Source organism: Trichosurus vulpecula, chromosome 1 (genome assembly GCF_011100635.1).
Source record: "Trichosurus vulpecula isolate mTriVul1 chromosome 1, mTriVul1.pri, whole genome shotgun sequence".
NCBI classification, from domain to species: Eukaryota; Metazoa; Chordata; class Mammalia; order Diprotodontia; family Phalangeridae; genus Trichosurus; species Trichosurus vulpecula.
The window spans coordinates 20,396,838-20,415,607 of record NC_050573.1 but is presented as its reverse complement, the minus strand read 5'-3'; the positions used below and the strand labels follow the sequence as shown (position 1 = coordinate 20,415,607).

At 47.5% G+C, this 18,770-nt stretch overlaps 1 protein-coding gene across 1 annotated transcript; it reads left to right on the top strand.

Moving 5' to 3' along the window:
* The first annotated feature begins 6,985 nt into the window (after nucleotides 1–6,985).
* Nucleotides 6,986–12,276, top strand: CRYBB3 (crystallin beta B3). The gene is made up of 5 exons (XM_036741401.1): nucleotides 6,986–7,060; nucleotides 7,858–7,976; nucleotides 9,038–9,170; nucleotides 11,105–11,247; nucleotides 12,111–12,276. The coding sequence occupies exons 1-5, from the start codon at nucleotides 6,986–6,988 to the stop codon at nucleotides 12,274–12,276; spliced, it is 636 nt and encodes a 211-aa protein (XP_036597296.1).
* Nucleotides 12,277–18,770: the final 6,494 nt, after the last annotated feature.

The window sequence follows — 18,770 nt, the reverse complement described above, 5'->3', positions numbered from 1 at the left end:
GAGGGGGAGGGAGAGAGAGAGAGACAGAGAGAGAGAATATTATGAGAGGTGAGAGAATATGAGAGGAGAACCTATTCTAATGAGGGACTGGGAGCCCCCTCATGTAACTTTGTTCCTGTCATCTACTTCTGAATTGTCCAGGTTGGGGCAATCTAATCAAAGAATTTGTGTCCACCCAAACTTGTGTAAGGCTTCCCCACTTAGATTAAATTCCTTGTAAAGTTGAGTGGGGTCTGACCAAGATTGAGGAGAGTATTAATTCAATTTCATTATTAGCAATGTCCTTCAGAGACTCAGCTTTGAAATGCAAACTTTAGAAAAAGGGGACACTTTGGATCTCCCCAAATCATTGGTTATTAATAATCATTTGTCTCACTGTCTGGGAGTTCCCTGTGCCCACAAAATTACAAATCCAGCCCATGTCTTCTAGAAATATGAGTAATTGTTTCTATAATGCTTTATGAGGACTTGTCTCATAGCCACCTATAATGTGGGATAAGGGTTATTCTTTATAGAAAAGGGCATGAAGAGAGGTAACAACTCTTCCCAAAGTCACCCATTTAGAAAGTGGTGATGCTAGAACTCAAACCCAAATCTTCCTGTCTCCGTGTCCAGGCTTCACAGCAGCATTTCAGAAGCATCAGTACTGTTGAGTAATTTTAATCTCCCTCTTCTGTGAAAAGTCAGCCAGATTGACTTGACCTTGGTGCCTCTTCCCACTCCCTTGCCCCCAGCTATCTTTCAGAAGGAAAGTTTCCTCTCCTGAAGGAGAGGATGAACCCCATTCTGGACACACCTTTCTGCCTCCTCCTTGAACAGTGAGCAAGACATTGCCCAAAAAAACATGGGAAGAAAACTTATTGCTTAAAATTGAGTTCAAGTCAGTAAAAGGCTTTATTTCATCCATACTTCCAAGCTAGAGCTTGGCAGAAAAGAATCCTATGAGGCAAGTGGACTTCTGAATATGAGCCATTTTCCACCAGGTACTTAGAAAAGACATCATCATTTCGGATTCATAACCAGACAGTCACTGAGATCGTAGTGTTCCAAGGGAGGGTTGACAAAGACTTCCTAACCTGCTAGGCCTGCTTCAGGGGTCTAGTACAAGGCAAACTGTCTTTTGGTTGTTCTTGTCCAAGGAAGGAACAACATAGGTATTAGATGTGACTGGTCATTTAAATCGAAATGGAGGCTTTTTCTAAAATGGCATTTCTCATCTTAAGCCAAGAAAAATACAATTCTCCTCCTCCAACAGTTCCATCATCACAAGGTCAATTAGGACCTGAAAAAAAGAGCACAGTAGTGCTTGGCACACAGCAGGCACTTAATAAATGCTTATTGACTGACCGACTGAAGTTAGAAGTTGATTGACATCCCACTTCCAACACTAGCTGTATGCCCTGAGCAAGTGACTTCACCTCGGTGCTTGAGCTTCCTCACCTTTAAGATGAGGTGGGAGTTTCATCAGATAGCCTCTGAGGTCCCTTTCAGCTAGGACCTATAATCCTAGTTCTAGCACTCCATCCAGGGCTAATCCTTTAACATGAACCCAAATTGTTGGAGTAGAACCCCAGAGGACGGCTGACTGCTTGTCTTCTTAGGTTAAGCCCAAGGTGGTTGAACTTTCTGGTACTGTTGCTCATGAGCCCCCACCAATGTTCTTAGCATTGATTCTCAGCCAAACTTAATTTGCTTCTAGAAAGGGTATTTATTAAATAAGTATAACAAGGACAGTTGTTACAAAAACAACCCCTCCTCCCTTCCTAAAAGAGGGTCATACTTGCTCCTTGCACACACAAGATCCCACGGAAGAGTGGGCCCAAATCTATAGTAAAAAAAAAGTAGTGAAGCATCCTCATAGGAGACTCATTTGCTCAAGGGGTCACTCACAGTTCCTAGCTAATGGAAGTCCTTTTCTCCCTTTGTGGAGTGCTCATGAAGGAAGGTTCCGTTAGGAGTAGCTTTCTTCTAGATGCTAAGGGTTGTTGCTGTTGTAGAATTCCAAAGCTACCTTTCTTCCATGTGTCTAGTTGGTCTTCTTACACCTGATAATCCCCCCACCATGTACACTTCATTTCATTGACACTGGCTTCCTTATTGTTCCATTAACAAGACGCACTCCAGCCATAAATCATACTGCTCTGGGAACTCTGCTCCCAATACCCACAGGACCTTCTAATCTTTTGAAGTCCCAAGACTGTAACCTGATCAATCTGATCTCTACAGACTCAGTTTTCTCTTTTGGGGAGAGCTTTTGGTTCTCATCATGCTTCTCTCTACTCCTAGCAGGATGCATTGTCTCCTATTAGCCAGCTTTCCAATAATACAGTCAATTGGAAGGGGGAGAAGAAAGAGAGGCACTTTGTCTCCTACCCCTAAGAGCAATCTCCTCTCAGAAGCCTGGAATCCTTAGCTCCCAAATTTGGCCCTCTTCCAGGCAATGACTGATAAGTCACCCAAAAGACACGACCCATACTCCTGCCAATCACGAGATATTTCCTATGTGGCATCATCTGTCTTTATAAGAGCCACTGTGATTCTTTCAGGTTGGTTAAGGACTTATTCACATCTAGTTTAAATTTCATACATGCATTCAATGCATTAATTTCAATCTGTCCAATGTCTGGGCTTTCTGTGATTCATTGGGATGGGAGATGCTCCCCACTCTTAGACTATGATCCTATAATAGTTTGTCCAAGAGACCAAAGGAAGCAAAGGAAGGCTTCCAGAATGTTGAGGAGGGTGGATCACAAATGGAAAATTTGTGGGGAAACATGGATAAAAATTGAATCAGATAAGACAGCGTCAGATTGCTAAATTTCAGCTCCCTTAAATTCTCAAAGCCCCCTTTAGCTCTCCCAGTCTCTGGTTCTTTCCCTGAGTCCCCCAGATATCTCCATGTACCTACGTGAGTACCATCTGTACGCAGGTCCTTCTGGCTCTGCCAGAAACCTGAAGTTTTTTTATTTCTTGTTTTTTTCTGCTCCTGTGGAGCTTTCCTTGGCTACCTGGAGAAGTCTCAAGTAGTCTTCCCAGATCCTAGTTCTGGCTTCACTACTTTCTTGTACCAGCTGCCTTGATCTTTAGAGAAGCTGGGCTCTTTGGGGTCCTCCTGGACCCAGCTTCCAGTGACTTCCCCCATGACCTTCTGAATGCGGGTGCAAACCCAGCAAAGGAGACGGTGTGCATAAGTGATGCTCTAGCCACTAGATGGCGCAGCGGATAGACGGTTTAAACGGGAGTCATGCAGCTCTTGGTAGACAATCTTTCTTTGACTTACTCGCTACGGGAAACCTGGCCAAATCACTTAACCCTTCTCACCCTCAGTTTCCTCATCTGTAAAATGTAGGTAATCATCTCCCTCCCATCTACCTGCCAGGATCCTCGGGAGGATAAAAGGGGACATTGGTAAAGCACTTTGTCGTTTCTGTGTCTGACTCTCCGTGACCCCACTTGGGGTTTTCTTGGCAGAGACGCTGAACTGTTTTGCCATTTCCTTCTGCAGCCCTTTTTACAGATGAGGAAACTGAGGCACACAGGGTGAAGTGACTTCCCCAGGGTCACACAGCTAGGAAGTGTCTGAGGCTGGGTTTGAACCCAGGTCTTCCTGATCTTCGGCCCAAGCTCTAGCCACTGAACCATCTAGCTGCCCTATCATCATTATTATGTTGCAAACCTTAAAGAGCCATAGGAATGTCAGCCGTTAGTATCATTATTTTGACATTCAAGGCTCCTCACACTTACCCCTCATTCACATTCCGGCCGAGCTAGGCTGGCCTGTCCTTATCTTGACCCCTCCTCTCTCTGTGACTTGATTTACCCAGTTCTTTTGGATGGAGAAGACACCGCCATCACCTCCTCCTGTCCCTTCTTGCTGAAGAGCTCCGACTCACTGGCCGTTCTCCATGAAGCTGTTTCTGAGCTTTCCTGCCTTTCCCACACTTGGAAACCATCTCCTTTTATTTCTTTTAGAGGGGGGAAGGGAGGGCAATTAGGGTTAAGTGACTTGCCCAGGGTCACACAGCTAGTAAGTGTCTCTGTCTGTGTCAAGTGTCTGAAGCCGGATTTAAACTCAGGTCCTCCTGACTCCAGGGCCAGTGCTCTGCTCGCTGCGCCACCTCGCTGCCCCAACCATCTCCCTTTAAACAATTTCTCCTGCCTGCTTGCCCAGGCTGTTCCTTTTTGCACCCATATCCCTGGGCCTCGTATTCTAATTGTTGTGTATTTGTCCCTTTCAACAATTGAGTTCTAAGGTCCTTGAAAACAGGGCCTTTGTTCTATCCACTGTCCTACAGCTCACTGGAAGACCAAGGTTCAAATCTGCCTCTGATACTGGCTGGCTGTGAGACCTTGGACGAGTCTCTTGACAGCTCTGGGCCTCAGTGTTCTGATCTACAAAAAGAAGGCACTGGACTCAGCCTCCAAGACCCAATTCCAAATCGACGGTTCTGTGCTCTGGACCAGGAGCATTCTGGGAGCTAAGTTAGGTTGAGCTGATCTAGTGAAATCTTCTCCTAAGCTTTTCTCTAGCTCCCACCTAGCCCCAGCTTCCCTTTTGAATCAGCTTTTTCCTGGTTTACTCTCTCCGAATGATCTCTCTCAGATGTACCAGAGACACCTTTTTGTCCCTGTTACTTTCTGTAGTATCGATAACATTCCTATATTCTGGATAGCAGAGGTGACTCAGTACGTAGAGCGTTGGACTTGGAAGCTGGGAGACCTAAGGTCGAATCCTGCCTCAGACATATACTGAGTGACTCTGGGGCAAGGTCCTTCACCTTATCCCTCTCAGTTTCAATTTCCTCATCCTTAAATGGGGGTGATAATAGCCCCTCCCTCCCAGGATTGTTGTAATGAGATCCTGTTTGTAAAGAGCTTAGCACAGTGCCTGGTACACAGTAGGTGCTTCATAAATGCTTATTTCCTTTCTTGCTTCCTTTCTAGTCCCACGTGTGCCTGGGGAGGTCATTTACATTGCTTCCCATGCACATATTGGTCCCTGGCCATTGTTCTCCTGGGATCTTGGTGTTCTATGGTTCACAACTTAGAGAGCATCTGGGAGACACCCAAGCTTGGAATGTGTTCTCTGGCAGTCCTGGCACCCCAATTCAGCTACATGAGAATGAAAATCTAGCTTTGGTGTTCTAGCCTTGGACCTACCCACTGTGTATAGCGTTTCTGTGAGAAAATGAGTTCCATGCTCCAAACAAACTTTGACCCCACGATCCATAGAGGCAGCATGGGGTAGTGTCTAGAGCACAGGACCTGGATTCAGCAGGATCTGGGTTTGAATCCTGCTTTAGACACTTATTTGCTGTGTGGTCCTGGGCAAGTCACTTAATATGTGCCTCAGTTTCTCCAATTGTAAAATGGAGTTACCGTGGTTCATTCCATTGGTTATCGTTTTTCTTTATAACTTGATTATTATGAAAATATGTTTAGTGTGAAGGTGTATGTAGAACCTATGTTGGATTGCCTGCCATCTTGGGTGGGGAGGGGGAAGGAAAGGGAGGGGGAGAAAATCTGAAACTCAAAAACTTGAGGAACTGAATGTTGCAAACTAAATCTAAAAATTAATTAATTAATTAATAAAAAATGAAGGAGCTACACTAAGTGACCTCTTAGGCCCTTTCCAATTCTACATCTATGACCCTATGAATGTGGTCTCACCCTCCCCTCCACCCTCCCAGCTTTGTTCTGGCCCTCGGGAGCTTGTGGAGTTTCCCTCTCTGCCATGGTTGGGGATTCTCCATTACCCCTCATTCACGGTTTCCTTCACCCCAATGCCCCTCTCTGCCCCTCTTCCTGAAATAATGCTGATGGAGTGAGACAGCGGGGGTTGGGAAGGGAGAGTGATCCCCACTGCTATGCATCGGCCGGCCAGAGATGGTGGAGAGGAGGACTCCCATATGCCGGCACCTGGGCCCCTTCTATTCAAGTGAAGTCAGATGGAGGGAATTTGGTGGACAGAGCTGCTGGCGCAGCAGGGGAGAATGTGCTGGCTTGGTCATAAAGCTGCCATAAATAGAGGCCTGGGGGAGATCCAGCCCCATCCCTGCTGCTCCATTTTCCCTCTAAGAGGTAACAGAGGCTAGGTTAAGGCTAGGGAGGGAGGACGGGTGGTGCGATATCTCTTGGGGGGAGTGTTAATTTAAGGGTCTGAGGATCAATTCCTCCTCAGGCTTTCAGATTCATTTTGGGGGCTAATGCTGGGTGGGAGGACCTGGGAAGGCCATTGGTCCCTTTCCCAAGGCCAGAGCCTGGAAACCCGGTTTATATTGGGGGAGGAGGGTGGTTACCAAGAGAAGAGCAATGGTCTGCAACCCTGAGATCTTGGCAGGGATTGTCTTCTTTGGAGAGGCTTCATTTGCCTTGAGCCTGTGGCAGCCTCTTCTGGTTTGGTGGGGAGGGGGGGAGCAGTGACCCAATTTCTGCGGTTATTTAAGGCTGAAGCCATCTGTGACCCCACTTTGCCACTGGGAAAGTCTGGGAAAGTGAAACATTTCATTCTGGGGCCCTGAATTCCAGCTGGGAGCTGGGCCAGTCCCAGAGACCGATGAATGGGGAGATTGACTCTCACCACAAAGTCCAGTTTTCTCTTGGGCTTTCACCATCACGAGTAACCCAGTCTTCAGACTTCCCATAATTGTGTCTGTGAGAGTGGCCATATGCACCACCATGTGCATGACTATGTCCGAGTGCATGTGGGTCACGGCATCTGGGCATGTGTCTGCCCGCATCTCTGTGTGGCACCTGCATTTAAAATTCCATGTGTGTGGATTGCTGCCTTTGGGTATGACTGGGTGGGAAGTGGCTTTTCCCCTTCTAAGTGAAAAACTGAAAATCTTTCACAGAATGTGAATTTGAGGGACTTTCCCCAATTCCCAGTCAGTCAGGTTCGTCCCTTGCCTCAAAATGACCTAGCTAGGACTCTAAGTTAGCAACCTTTTTTTTTTTTTTGGCATCTAGACATCTTTGTGTTTAGATGATGGAGCAACAAAGTGTCCCAGAGCAGGCGGCTGCTGGGAAAAGCCATGGAGGCTTGGGGGGACCTTTCAAGGTACAATGTGGGGCTCATGGGAGGGTGGGCATCCTCGGGCTTAGATTGGTCCTTTCCTCTGCTGAGCGAGGAGAAAGGACAAAAGGCTGTGGTCAATGCCTACAGCCACTGGGGGTGGGGAGGGGAGAGAACCACTCAGGCCACAGACATGCAGCCAGATGGGGTGAAAACTTGGGGTCTATCCCTGCTACAACCTGAGCCTTAATTTTTATATTCTCTGTTCTAAGGTCCCTTGCAGCTCTGACATTCCCTGTTCTGAGGCCCCCCCCCCCAGCTCTAACATTCCCTGTTCTAAGCCCCCTCCCAGCCCTGACATCCCCTGTTGTAAGACCCCTCCCAGCTCTGACATTCCCTGTTCTAAGGCCCCTCCCAGCTCTGACATCCTCTGTTCTAAGGTCCCTCCCAACTCTGACATCCCCTGTTCTAAGGGCCCTTCCAGCTCTAAGACTATGATTTTAATCAAGTAAGCCAGTCTGGCACAAGAGGGCAGATCCTAGGTTCCATTGAGGGGCCATGTCTGAGGACTATTCCCTTAGATATCTTGCCCAGGGCAGCTCAGGCAGTTGGGCCCACTGGTGGCACAAAGCCTAGAGAGCCCAGCTGAGCCAGATTGGCTTGGCCAGCAGAGGGAAGTGTGAGCCTTCTCTTCCCGGTGCCTGCCTGAGTGCTACAGGATTCATCTGGTGTTTCTGAGAAGCAAAGATCTAGTCAGGGTGGGGGAGAACACAAACTTGGAGAAAGCCACAGAGTCACAAGGGCCTTGTTTGGGGGTGCTCATGGTACACTGCTTGTTCCAGGTCTCGGTCTATGAGCTGGAAAACTTTCAGGGAAAGAAGTGTGACTTCTCCACTGAGTGCCCCAACTTGACTGAAAGTCTGCTGGAGAAGGTGGGCTCCATCCAGGTGGAATCTGGCCCGTAAGTGCTGCGTGTACAAAGAGGGCTGGGGGTGGGAGGGTTAGGGGGAGTGTTGCTGGGGTGCAGTGTACAAAGAGCCCGAGTGGCCAGACAAAGGAAGCCCCAGTACCAACCACCTACCGGCTGACCTGAGGTCAAGCACTGCACTGGAAGTCTGAGGGTCAGTTTGGAATTCTGACTCTGGTCACTGCTAGCTGTGTGATGGCGAGCAAGCATTCACACCTATCTGGACTTCAGTTTTGTTACCTGTAAAATGGGGAGATTGTAATAGATGATTCCTGGGCTTCCTTGTAGCTCTGATTCTCTGTGTTCCAGGGACCTTCTCAGCTCCGACATTCCCTGTTTTAAAGGCCCTCCCAGCTCTGACATTCTATCCTAAGATCCCTTCCCCAGCTCTGACATTCTGTGTTCTAATGTCCAGCCCTGCTCTGACATTCCCTGTTCTAAAGGCCCTCTCAGCTCTGATATTCCCTGTTCTGAGGCCCCTCCCAGCTCTGACATTCTGTGGCCTAAGGTCCCTTCCCCAGCTCTGACATTCTGTGTTCTAACATCCAGCCCTGTTCTGACTTTCTCTGTTCTAAGGTCCCTTCCAGCTCTGACATTCTATATTCTAAGGGTTCTCCCAGCTCTGACATTTTGTGTTCTAAGTCCAGCCCTGCCCTGTTATTCTCTGTTCTAAGGACCCTCCCAATCCTAACATTCTGTATTCTTTCTAATAATCTGTCATCTGAGTACCCATTTTGTTCTAAAACCTCTGACCCTGCCTCAGCTTCAGTTTCTCCATTTGTAAATAAGGGATCAGACTCATTGGTGTCTAGGGATCTCTTCTGGCTCGCACCATTTACTTCTGTGGTATTTTGAAGTTTTTGGGTGTGAGTGGAGCCTGCGTTGTGAGAGCTTGGCCAAAGTCGTAGGTCACATCTCTCCATCCGTCCCCTGGTTGAACAGTTGCCTTTTCACAGGGTCCCGCCCAGTCTCCACCCTCTCTCCCTGGCCTCATGCTGCCCAACCAGCTTCTTGGCCTTTTCCAGCTGAGATCAGGGCTGGCTTTCTTATTCCAGATGGTTGGCATTTGAACGCTGCGCCTTCAGGGGAGAACAGTTTGTCCTCGAAAAGGGGGATTACCCCAGGTGGGATGCCTGGTCCAACAGTCATCACAGTGACAGCCTCCTCTCCCTTCGGCCCCTGCACATTGTGAGTATGGGCTTCCTCCTCCCAATGGGACTGGGGGCTGGGTCTCCCCACTTGGGGAATTCTGGAAAGGACAGGGAAGGTCGTGAGCCAGGCTGGATGGAACTATGACAAGGCCAAGGTCGTTACGGACTTAATCATGTTCAATGGAGTCCCTCTCCAGGATACTTAGAGGCCCAGCTTAAGAGATGGAGAAACCCTACCCGTGGTTTAGGAAGATTGTCAGTCCTGGGTGGGCATTTTCTGACTTCCTCCATCTGTCAATTGGCTCAATTCAGCTCAGTTCGACAAACATTTATTTTTGTTTGCTTTTTCAAGAAGGAATGGACAATATCGTAACTCCTAGTTTACTTTAAAATAAATTTTAAAAGATCTTTTTGTTTGTTTTTTGAGGAAGTTGGAGTTAAGTGACTTCCCCAGGGTCACACGGCTAGTAAACATCTGAGGCTGAATTTGACCTCAAGTCTTCCTGACTCCAGGGCTCTATCCACTGTGCCACCTGGCTGCCCCTATGATCTTTTGTTTCAACATCACCTAAGATTTCTCTGTGTATCCCTTTTCCTTCTCCTTTCCAGAAAGCCATACTTTGTAAGAGAAATAATCATTAAAAAAGTGAGATGAGAAAGTAATCAACAAATTTTATATATATATATGTATAATCTGTGTGTAATGGTCTACACACACCTCTTGAAAAGAGTGAGTGAAGGTATCTTCTCATATCTCTGAGGACAGGGTTTCATCAAGCTCCCCCTTGTGCTCAGTCTAGGGCTACAAAGATGGAAAAATGACCCCAGAAGCTTGTGGCCTGTTAGGAAGGGGTGTGACAAAACTCTGATATGAGACAGATGGTGAGAAGGTGAAGTCTTCCAAGGCATTTGAGAAGGGGTGATGGAAATGAGAAGGGGGGTGGAAGGAGGGGGGCTTACTGGAGGAAGTGATATCTAAGCTGGCCTGGAAGAGAGGGAGCCTCTTTCAAACATGGGGGAGTAGAGAACATTCCAGTTTGGCTAGGACACAGATTATATAAAGGGGAATAGAATTCGATGATGAGGAGCTGGATTGGGGAGGGCTGGACTTAATTAAGCTGCAAGTACTTATTAAGTACCTACTGTGTGCAGGTACTGGGGACTCAAAGAAGGGCAAAGCCCACAGCTCCATCCCATAGTGGACCCACATTCTAGTAAATCAGACCATATGGAAGCATTTATGGGCCAACAAGCTATATACAGTGTGAGTGGAGGGTGGGCTTAGGAGGGAAGGTAGAGGCAGTGAGTGGTAGCCTTGAAGACAGCAGGATTCACGTTGGGTATTGAAGGAAACCAGGGAAGCCAGGAGGGCAAAGAAGGGAGGGAGGATGTTGTACACATGGGGGGCAACCAGTGCAAAGATATCTGGAGATATCTTTGTGAAGTGGATAGCATGCCAGACCTGGAGTCAGAAAGACCTGAGTTCAAAACTAGCCTCAGACACTTACCAGCTGTGTGACCCTGGGCAAGTCACTTAACCTCTGTTTGCCTTGATTTTCTTATCTGTAAAATGGAGATAATGAAAACCACCTCCCTCGCAGAGCTGTTGTAAAATGCTTAGCCTAGTGTCTGGCACATAGAGTAGGTACTATAGAGATGTCAGTAATTAGGATGATTATGAAGTAGGTCAGTGCAGCTCGAGTGGGGAGATTATACATTTTTCAGTAGGCACTGAAAGTTTTTGAGGACAGGAATGACACAGCCATAAAGATGCATTAAGAAGATTACTTGGGTAGCAGTGTGCACAATGGACCTTCTAGGTTTAACGGTCTCTAAGCAGAGAGCTGTAGCTGATTCCTTGTCCCCCTGTCTATTTCGGTTCCATTTTGGCAGTGGTAGTGGGTTATGGGAGCGTGGAAGGATGGTGGGATCGGAGATGGCTTGATTGATTGTTCTGAGGCCTCCTTCTAGGACAGCCCAGAGCACAAAATCCACCTGTTCGAGAATCCAGGGTACGGCGGCCGCAAGATGGAGATTGTGGATGATGACGTTCCCAGTCTCTGGGCTCACGGCTTCCAGGATCGGGTGGCCAGTGTCAGAGTCATCAATGGAACGTAAGTACCGAGCCGTGCCCTCCGCTTCCTCCCTCCTTTCTTCTCCATCCCCAGCCTTTGACCCTAGAGAGCTTCCCACGCTTTCGGCTTCCTCCTACTTGGCTGGATGTAACCTCCTGCAGATTCTGATCCTTCTTCACGCTTAGATGGAGTTAATGACACTAGCCCCTGCCCACCTCATGGAGCTGTGACAGAGCAGAATGCTTTGTGAGCCGTAACGCGCCATTAGCTATGAGCCGCACATGTCTATAAAGGCTGATGGAGGGCATATAGTGGAGGGTAGATGATAACAGTAATAGCTGGCTTTTAAACGATGCCTTAAAATTTGCAAAGTGTCTTACAAATACCATCTCATTTGCTCTTCACGATAGCCCTGTAGGTAGGGTGCTATTGTGACTCTTATGTTATAAATGAGGAAACTGAGGCAAGCAGAGGTTAAGTGACTTGCCCAGGGTCACACAGCTACTCAATGTCTGACGCTGGATTTGAACTCGAGTATTCCTGATTCTAGCACTCTCTACTCCAGGGAAAGAAAGCAAGCATTTAATAAGCAACCTACTATGTGCTAAGTACTTTACAAATATTATCTCATTTGATCCTCACAATAACTTTAGGAGGAGGGTGCATTTTACAGTTGGGAAAACTGAGGTAGACAAAGGGGAATTGCCCAGGGTCACATAATAGTAAGTGTCTGAGGCTGGATTTGAACTCGGGTTTTCCTGACTCCAGGCATACCGGCATCAACTTGCCACCATTTTACCTGGAATTTCAAGCATTTTCCTTTCCCAACTTGCCTTTTAGTCCAAGCCTGGCCCTCTCCTCATAGGACTAATGCCAATTTCTGTCTCTTCTATCCCCAACAGGTGGGTAGGTTATGAATTTCCTGGCTACCGGGGGCGCCAATATGTCTTTGAGCGGGGAGAGTACCGCCATTGGAATGAATGGGATGCCAATCAACCCCAAATCCAGTCCGTCCGGCGCATCCGTGACCGCAAGTGGCACAAACGTGGCTGCTTCCTCAGTAGCTGAAGGAGACCTAAGGCCGCCCGTCCCCCACCCTCCCCAGGCAGCTGGCCCACCAAGAAGAGAAAGCTCTAGGGATTTTCAAAGTGGGGTCCCCCAGCCTGACAGGCTGTTCTCTCCCTCTTGCATCAGAACCTCCTCAATAAATCACTGGGGCTCCCAGGTCCCATCACCCTCTGTGGCTTGGTTGACTTCATTAAATGAAGAGGATTGCTTTGGTGCTTCTCCCAGGAGAAGGAGGTAGCCGCTGCTAGGTATGGGGGAAGGGAGGGGAATCTGCTGGTCCTTTGGGTCAGACCTTGGACAGCTCAGTTGGTGTGGACGCTGGTGTCTTCCCCAAGCCTGTGGTCTGCCATGCAAACCTCAGTCTCCTTGAATCCCACTCTGATTTGGGTTGGCAAAGGGATTAATCATCCATTTTAGTCCATTTATCTGTATTCACTAGCTATATTTATCAGGTGGAGAATACTTGCAGCTCTGTCTCATACCCACATCTTGGTGGTCCACTGCCCTCCTGACCCGGGCAGAGAGGCCCTGGGTGGGGGACATTCTAGTTTGCCCCCAGACTCTGAATCAGTCCCATTGACTTCCTCAGTCTACAAGCTTTGCCCTGTGAGGTGCCCTGTGCTGCCTGATCCCTCCCTGTCTCGCTCCCTGGTGATAACAACCTGTCTCTGTGTGTGGGCAGGCTAAGGATGTAGGGAACAGAAACTGAAAAGAATATAGTCATTTTCCATCATTTCAACCTGCATATTTTCAAGTACGCATCTGAGAAAGCACGTCGGGTTATTTTTACCCTACAGTGTAATAAGCAGTGGCTGAACCACTAAGGTAGGGGAGGGGGCACAGGAAGGCACAGGGGGTAGAGGGAGGGACTCCTTCCTACATAGTCTTGCTTCAATCAATCAATCAAGTGCCTACTATGTGCCAGACACTGTGCTGAGGCAAATTCAATCTATCAGCATTTATGAAGGACCAAGAGTGTTAGGTATTAGAGGAGATACAATGTCCTATTTTGGTAGGGAGTTCAAATATGTACACTGTTAATTATAATACGCTGGGATGAGGACACTGGGGTACCGCGGGAGAAGTGGGTACCGGTGAAGGCTTCATGGAAGCAGCCCATCTAAGTGGCCTTGTAAAGGATGGGGAGGAATTTCTTCTCACTCTCCTTCCCATCCTCCAGTCATCCTTCCCCCATCCCAGCCCAAGTCCAAGCAGATACATGCACAGGCTAGACCACTCTCATTAAAGAGCCCAGTCGAATTTCCTTTGAGAGCATAAGCCCAGCAAGAGAAGGTCAGGGTAGAGGTCAAGCTCAGAAGCTCTCATTTTCTCAGGTTCTCCCGGACTTCTGAACTGTCTTTGTCCCAAGATGAAGAGGTACTGCATGAAGTGGTTCTTACGTTTTCAGCACCCTCCTCTCCCTCTCGCTCCTGAGGGGGAAAGCAGAAGGGGAATTTTAGCAGATCCCAAGCTTAGACAAGCTTCTCTCCAACCTGAGCCAGGGAGAACCAGGAGGAGAGGCCAGGCTGTCCCTAAGGAGCGGGAAAAGACGTTTCTGGCATGTCAGAGTGGGCACTTGGGCTGGAACTTGGCCCTTGGGGCCCAGATCATTGTCATGGACCCTACTTGAAGCTCTTCTACCCCATCCTCAGCTCCAGAAATAGCAATACTACCAGGGTGTGGGGGGAAGGGGGGTATATATTGGGGTGTGGGGGAAGCGAGATGTGTTGAGGGGGTGGGAGATGTGTTGGAGGGTGGGAGGAGGGTGATGTGTTGGAGGGCAGGAGAGAAGGGATGTGTTGGAGGGTGGGGGGAGGGAGATGTGTTGGGGGGCAGGGGAGAGGGGATGTGTTAGGGGGTAGGGGGTTGTTGGGGAGGGGAAGGGGAAATGTGTGTGTGTGCGCAGAGGGCACCGCTTCTCCTTTCCCTTGGCTCATTCACTTTGGAGTCCTCCTGACAGACAGTTGCTTAGCAACTCAACTAGCTATTGCCTTCTCTTTGTTATCCCTACATCTGAGGGAAGAAAAATTCCCAGCAACAGCTATCCTTACTCCCTCCTTTAATGAAAAATCCCTTCCACAGGCCTTTGTTGCTGATCTGAGGGGAGGAAAGAGGGGAAATGGGCAGGTTTCAAAAAGGGGGATTTTGACTGAAATATTCTGGGGGATCAGAGTCGCAAGGCATAGAGAAGCAAGGACTCCATCCCCTCCTGTGGCACATGATCAAGCCCACCTGGCAGCTGAATGGGGGCATGTCCCTTTTCTGGTCAGTCTGGGCTCTTGTAGCTTCTCTCCTCTCACCCACTGAAATAAATCCACATAGACTTTTTCTCTAGGTCTAACTAGGTCTAACATTCTGTGTTCTAAGGTCCCTTCCCATTCTACAAGTCTACGTTCTATGTTTTAAAGTACCTTCTGTCAATCAGTCAATAAACATTTATTAAGCACCTACTGTGTGCCAGGCATTGTGCTAAGAGCCCAGGATACAAAGAATGGCAAAAGACAGCACCTGCCCTCAAGGAGTTTCCAGTCTCATGGAGGAGATAACCACCAAACAATTGTTCAGACAAGCTCTATACAGGATAATTTGGAGATCGCCAAGAGAAGGCTCTGGAATTAAGAGGGACAGAGAAAGGCTCCTGGTCAGGAGGTGCAGTTTTAGCTGGGACTTGATGGAAGCCAGGAGGCAGAGATGAGGAGGGAGACAACTCCAGGCAAGGGGGATGGCCAGGGACAATGCCCAGGTGTGTCTTGTTCATGGAACAGTGAGGAAGCCTGGATAGAAGTGTGTGCAGTTGTGTGTGGGTGGGGAGGGAGGAGTGGGATGGTAAGATATAAGAAGACTAGAAAAGTAGGGGAAGGCAGGTTATGAAGGGCTTTGAATGTAAAGTAGAGGATTTTACATATGAGCCATTCATTGAGTGGTGTGTGTGTGTGTGTGTGTGTGTGTGTGTGTGTGTGTGTGTGTGTGACATAGTCAGACCTGCACTTTAGGAAAATTGCTTTGGCAGCTGAGTAGAAAGAAGACAGATGGGATTGGGAAGATTGTGGCAGGCAGACCTATCACTGGGCTTTGCAGGTGTGAGGTGATAAACACCTGTATCAGGGCCAAGGAAGGAAGGGGGGGCATATATGAGAGATGTTATGAAGGTAAAATCACTAAGACTTGGCAACAGCTAAGATATGGGGTGGGGGGAGAGAGAGTGAAGAGTCAAAGATAATGCCTAGATTTTGAGGCTGGGGGACTGGGACGATAGAGGTGCTCTCAGCCGAAAGGAGGAAATAGGAAGAGGAGATGGTTTGGGGGGAAAGATCATGAGGTTAGTTTGAGTTTATGATGTCCATGGAACATCTAATTTGCGATGTCTAATAGGCAGTTGGAGAGGCAAGATGGAAAGTCAACAGAGAGGTTAGATTTGAGAATTGTTAGCACAGAGAGGATATTTGGATCCAATGAGATCACTAAGTAAAATTGTATAGAGGGAGAAGAGAAGAGCATCCAGGAGAGATTATTGGGGGGCACTCACCATTAGCAGGCATGACCTGGTTGAAGATCCCAAAAAGGAGACCGAGAAGGTGTGATTAGATAGGCAGGAGGAGAACCAGGAGAGAGCAATGTTGTGAAAACCTACAGAGAAGAGAGGAGGGTGATGAAAAGGGTGACAGTGTCAGAGGCTGCAGGGAAGTCAAGAAGCATGATGACGCGGAAAAAGTCACTGGATTTGGCAACGAGATCATCGGTAACCTTGGAGAGAGCAACTGCAGTTGAATGGTGAGGTTAGAAACCGGATTGTAGGGGGTTAAAAAGAACTCTGACAGTCTATGCTTCTCTGATCCTGAGTGAGAAAAATATATTAATTCTCTAAATCTCCTTAAGTGAGGAAAGGGAAGACAAGGTAAAGGAGACTCAGTTCCTGCCTCCTTTCTTAATGAGCATCCTTCTCAGGCATGTTTGGCTTCATCTCCTTGTCTGCAATTGGAGATAAGGGTTTTGTGTAAGAGGCCACATGGACCTAGGAGACTGGGGTCCAGAGATCTCTGCTAGGTACCAGAACCACTTAGTTCCAGCAGGCTATAGCCCCTTTCTAGGTGGTAGAGTGTGAGGAAGGGACTGGCAAGCTCTACCACCTCTAAGGAAAAGGGTAGGCAAAGGAGAAAAATGACATAGATCTGCTTCATAAGTAAAGAACTGCAAAACCTTAGATATTATTACATAAATGTTAGTTATAATTTGAAAAAGTAGGACAGGTTCAGCAACAGGGGTCACTCCCAACTCTGAAAAACATAGATTGTACTTCCCACCTCCACTCCTTTCCATCTAAGCACATGGGACTATAGCAGGGACAGTGAGGACTGAAGACGTAAGATGCCGTGATGTATTAGGTACCGGAACCCAAGTAACAGCTATATTCCAGTCATTTTATGAAAACTGCTTGCAAAAGATACTGTATCAGCCTTTGGCAGGGCAATGCTTCTGACTCACTTTAACATTCCCTGAGGAAGTCATGAGCATCAGCAGGAAGGTAGAGACCATGGTTCTAGTGAGTTTAGCATTGGCAGAGGCTGAGGAGACCACAGGTTTCTCTTACCCAGAAGAATTTTGCCAGTTTTTGGCACTTTTCAGTGGCTATGGAGAAGGAGGTTGGAAATAAGAATCTAGGAGTGCAGGCTTAGCTGGATGATCTCATTGGCCTTGGGAAGATGTCCGCTAAGCATGAGAAAAGAGTGGTGGGTATCAGATGGGCAGGAAGATGTTGGTCTGAAACTGCCCCTGGTCAATTTCCAGCTCAACATAGTCTTAGTATAAAATCAGCCAGGCGACTCAGTGGACAGAGTGCTGGGCTTGGAGTCAAATCCTTACTAGTTGTATAGTCTTGGGCTAGTCACTTAACTTCTGTCTGCCTCAGTTTCTCCATCTGTAAAATGGGGACAGTAATAGTACCTACCATACAGGATTGTTGTGTGGATGTCCCAAAAGCCTTAGCACAGTGCCTGGCCCATAGTAGCTACTTAATGAATGTTTATCGACTGATTGATGAGTGCAGCCTAAAGCTTTAATAACTTAGAACTGCACTAAAACCTTTGGGACACTATTCGTAATATGGCGCATCTAGGTGGCACAACGGATAAAGTGCCAGCTCTGGAGTCAGGAGGACCTGAGTTCAAATCCAGCCTCAGACACTTACTAGCTGTGCAACCTTGAGCAAGTCGCTTAGCATCAACAATACAGCACAGAAGCCAAGAAAACTACTGGGACATAAAGCTACATGAAGAGAAATCAATGAATCAACAAGCATTTATCAAGAGCCTGTTATGTGTTCATCTTCCTGAGTTCAAATCTGGCCTCAGACACTTATTAGCTGTGTGACCCTGGGCAAGTCACTGGATCCTTATTTGTAAAATGAACTGCAGGAGGAAATGGCAAATGACTCCAGTATCTAGATCTAAGAAAACCCTGAATGGGGTCATGGAGAGTCAGACACAACTGAAATGACTCAGTGACAACAGAAATTTGTACCATTCTTTGCAAGCCTTAAAACATCATAAAAATGCTAGCTGTCAGCTATGAAAGGGTGCCAGTTACACATTTAATATTCAACAAAGAATCAGAATGATAGAAGTGTCCAGCAGCTGGCCTCATCTAAAGAATCTTTGCAAACTAAAGACTTTTTAAAGAGTTGGCAGCTGCCATGGAAACTTCCTGAAGAATCATGCTATTGTTACTGAGGTACTCAATGACCTCACATACCTGGGTAAATGATGGAGAGCCAAAAGCAGAGAGGCAAGAAAGATCAATCCAGCCAGATCCCTTTGATACTACCTGGAGATCAATGGGATGCGGAAGGCCCTCAGGCTTTTAAGGATTAGTCAGCCATCTCACTTGGGCACATTGGCTTAGGGAGATGAATGCAAGCTCCTCATGCTGCAGCCGAAGAGCTAAGTCTTGGGACTTAGCTAAGATTTGGGAGCTGTCCTACCAAGAGAGCGATGGTCACCAGAAACCCACTGCACTTGTCAGTAGAGTGAGACTATTATCCCATGCAGAAGTTGAAGTGCTTGGTTGACTGCCAATGATAAGTTCCAATGCATATTTGTTTCAAGTTTAGACTAACAATAATTCATCTTTTTTAGTTTGACCAGTATTTAAGTCTGGCGCTGCCCTGATGGGTAGTGACACCAACCAACTGTGCACGATCTACTTACGTGGTTGTAGGTGCCATGTCCTGTAGACCACGTGAGTCCTAAGGGGTAGTGATGCCCCTAAGGCATGAAGACGAACTGCATCCAGCAGACCATCTCCATTACATCAAAGTGAAGCTGAGAGTCTGGCACTTCCACCACAGGGTGTTTCGTCAGTTGATATGAACATTGCTGCATTGGACTCATCCTCCTTGCCTCAGTTGTCCTTGGATGACTGGCAATGGTGATAGCTGAATGATGAAGTCAAGTCAATGAGCATTTATTAAGCACTTCATATATGCCAGGCACTATGCT

Bases quoted from the DNA above. Each gene is read 5' to 3' on its own strand.
- CRYBB3 (XM_036741401.1), top strand. From the start codon at position 6,986: ATGATGGAGCAACAAAGTGTCCCAGAGCAGGCGGCTGCTGGGAAAAGC. The intron at 7,061-7,857 runs GTACAATGTGGG...TGCTTGTTCCAG, and splicing joins GCTTGGGGGGACCTTTCAAG to GTCTCGGTCTATGAGCTGGA. The intron at 9,171-11,104 runs GTGAGTATGGGC...GCCTCCTTCTAG, and splicing joins CCCTTCGGCCCCTGCACATT to GACAGCCCAGAGCACAAAAT.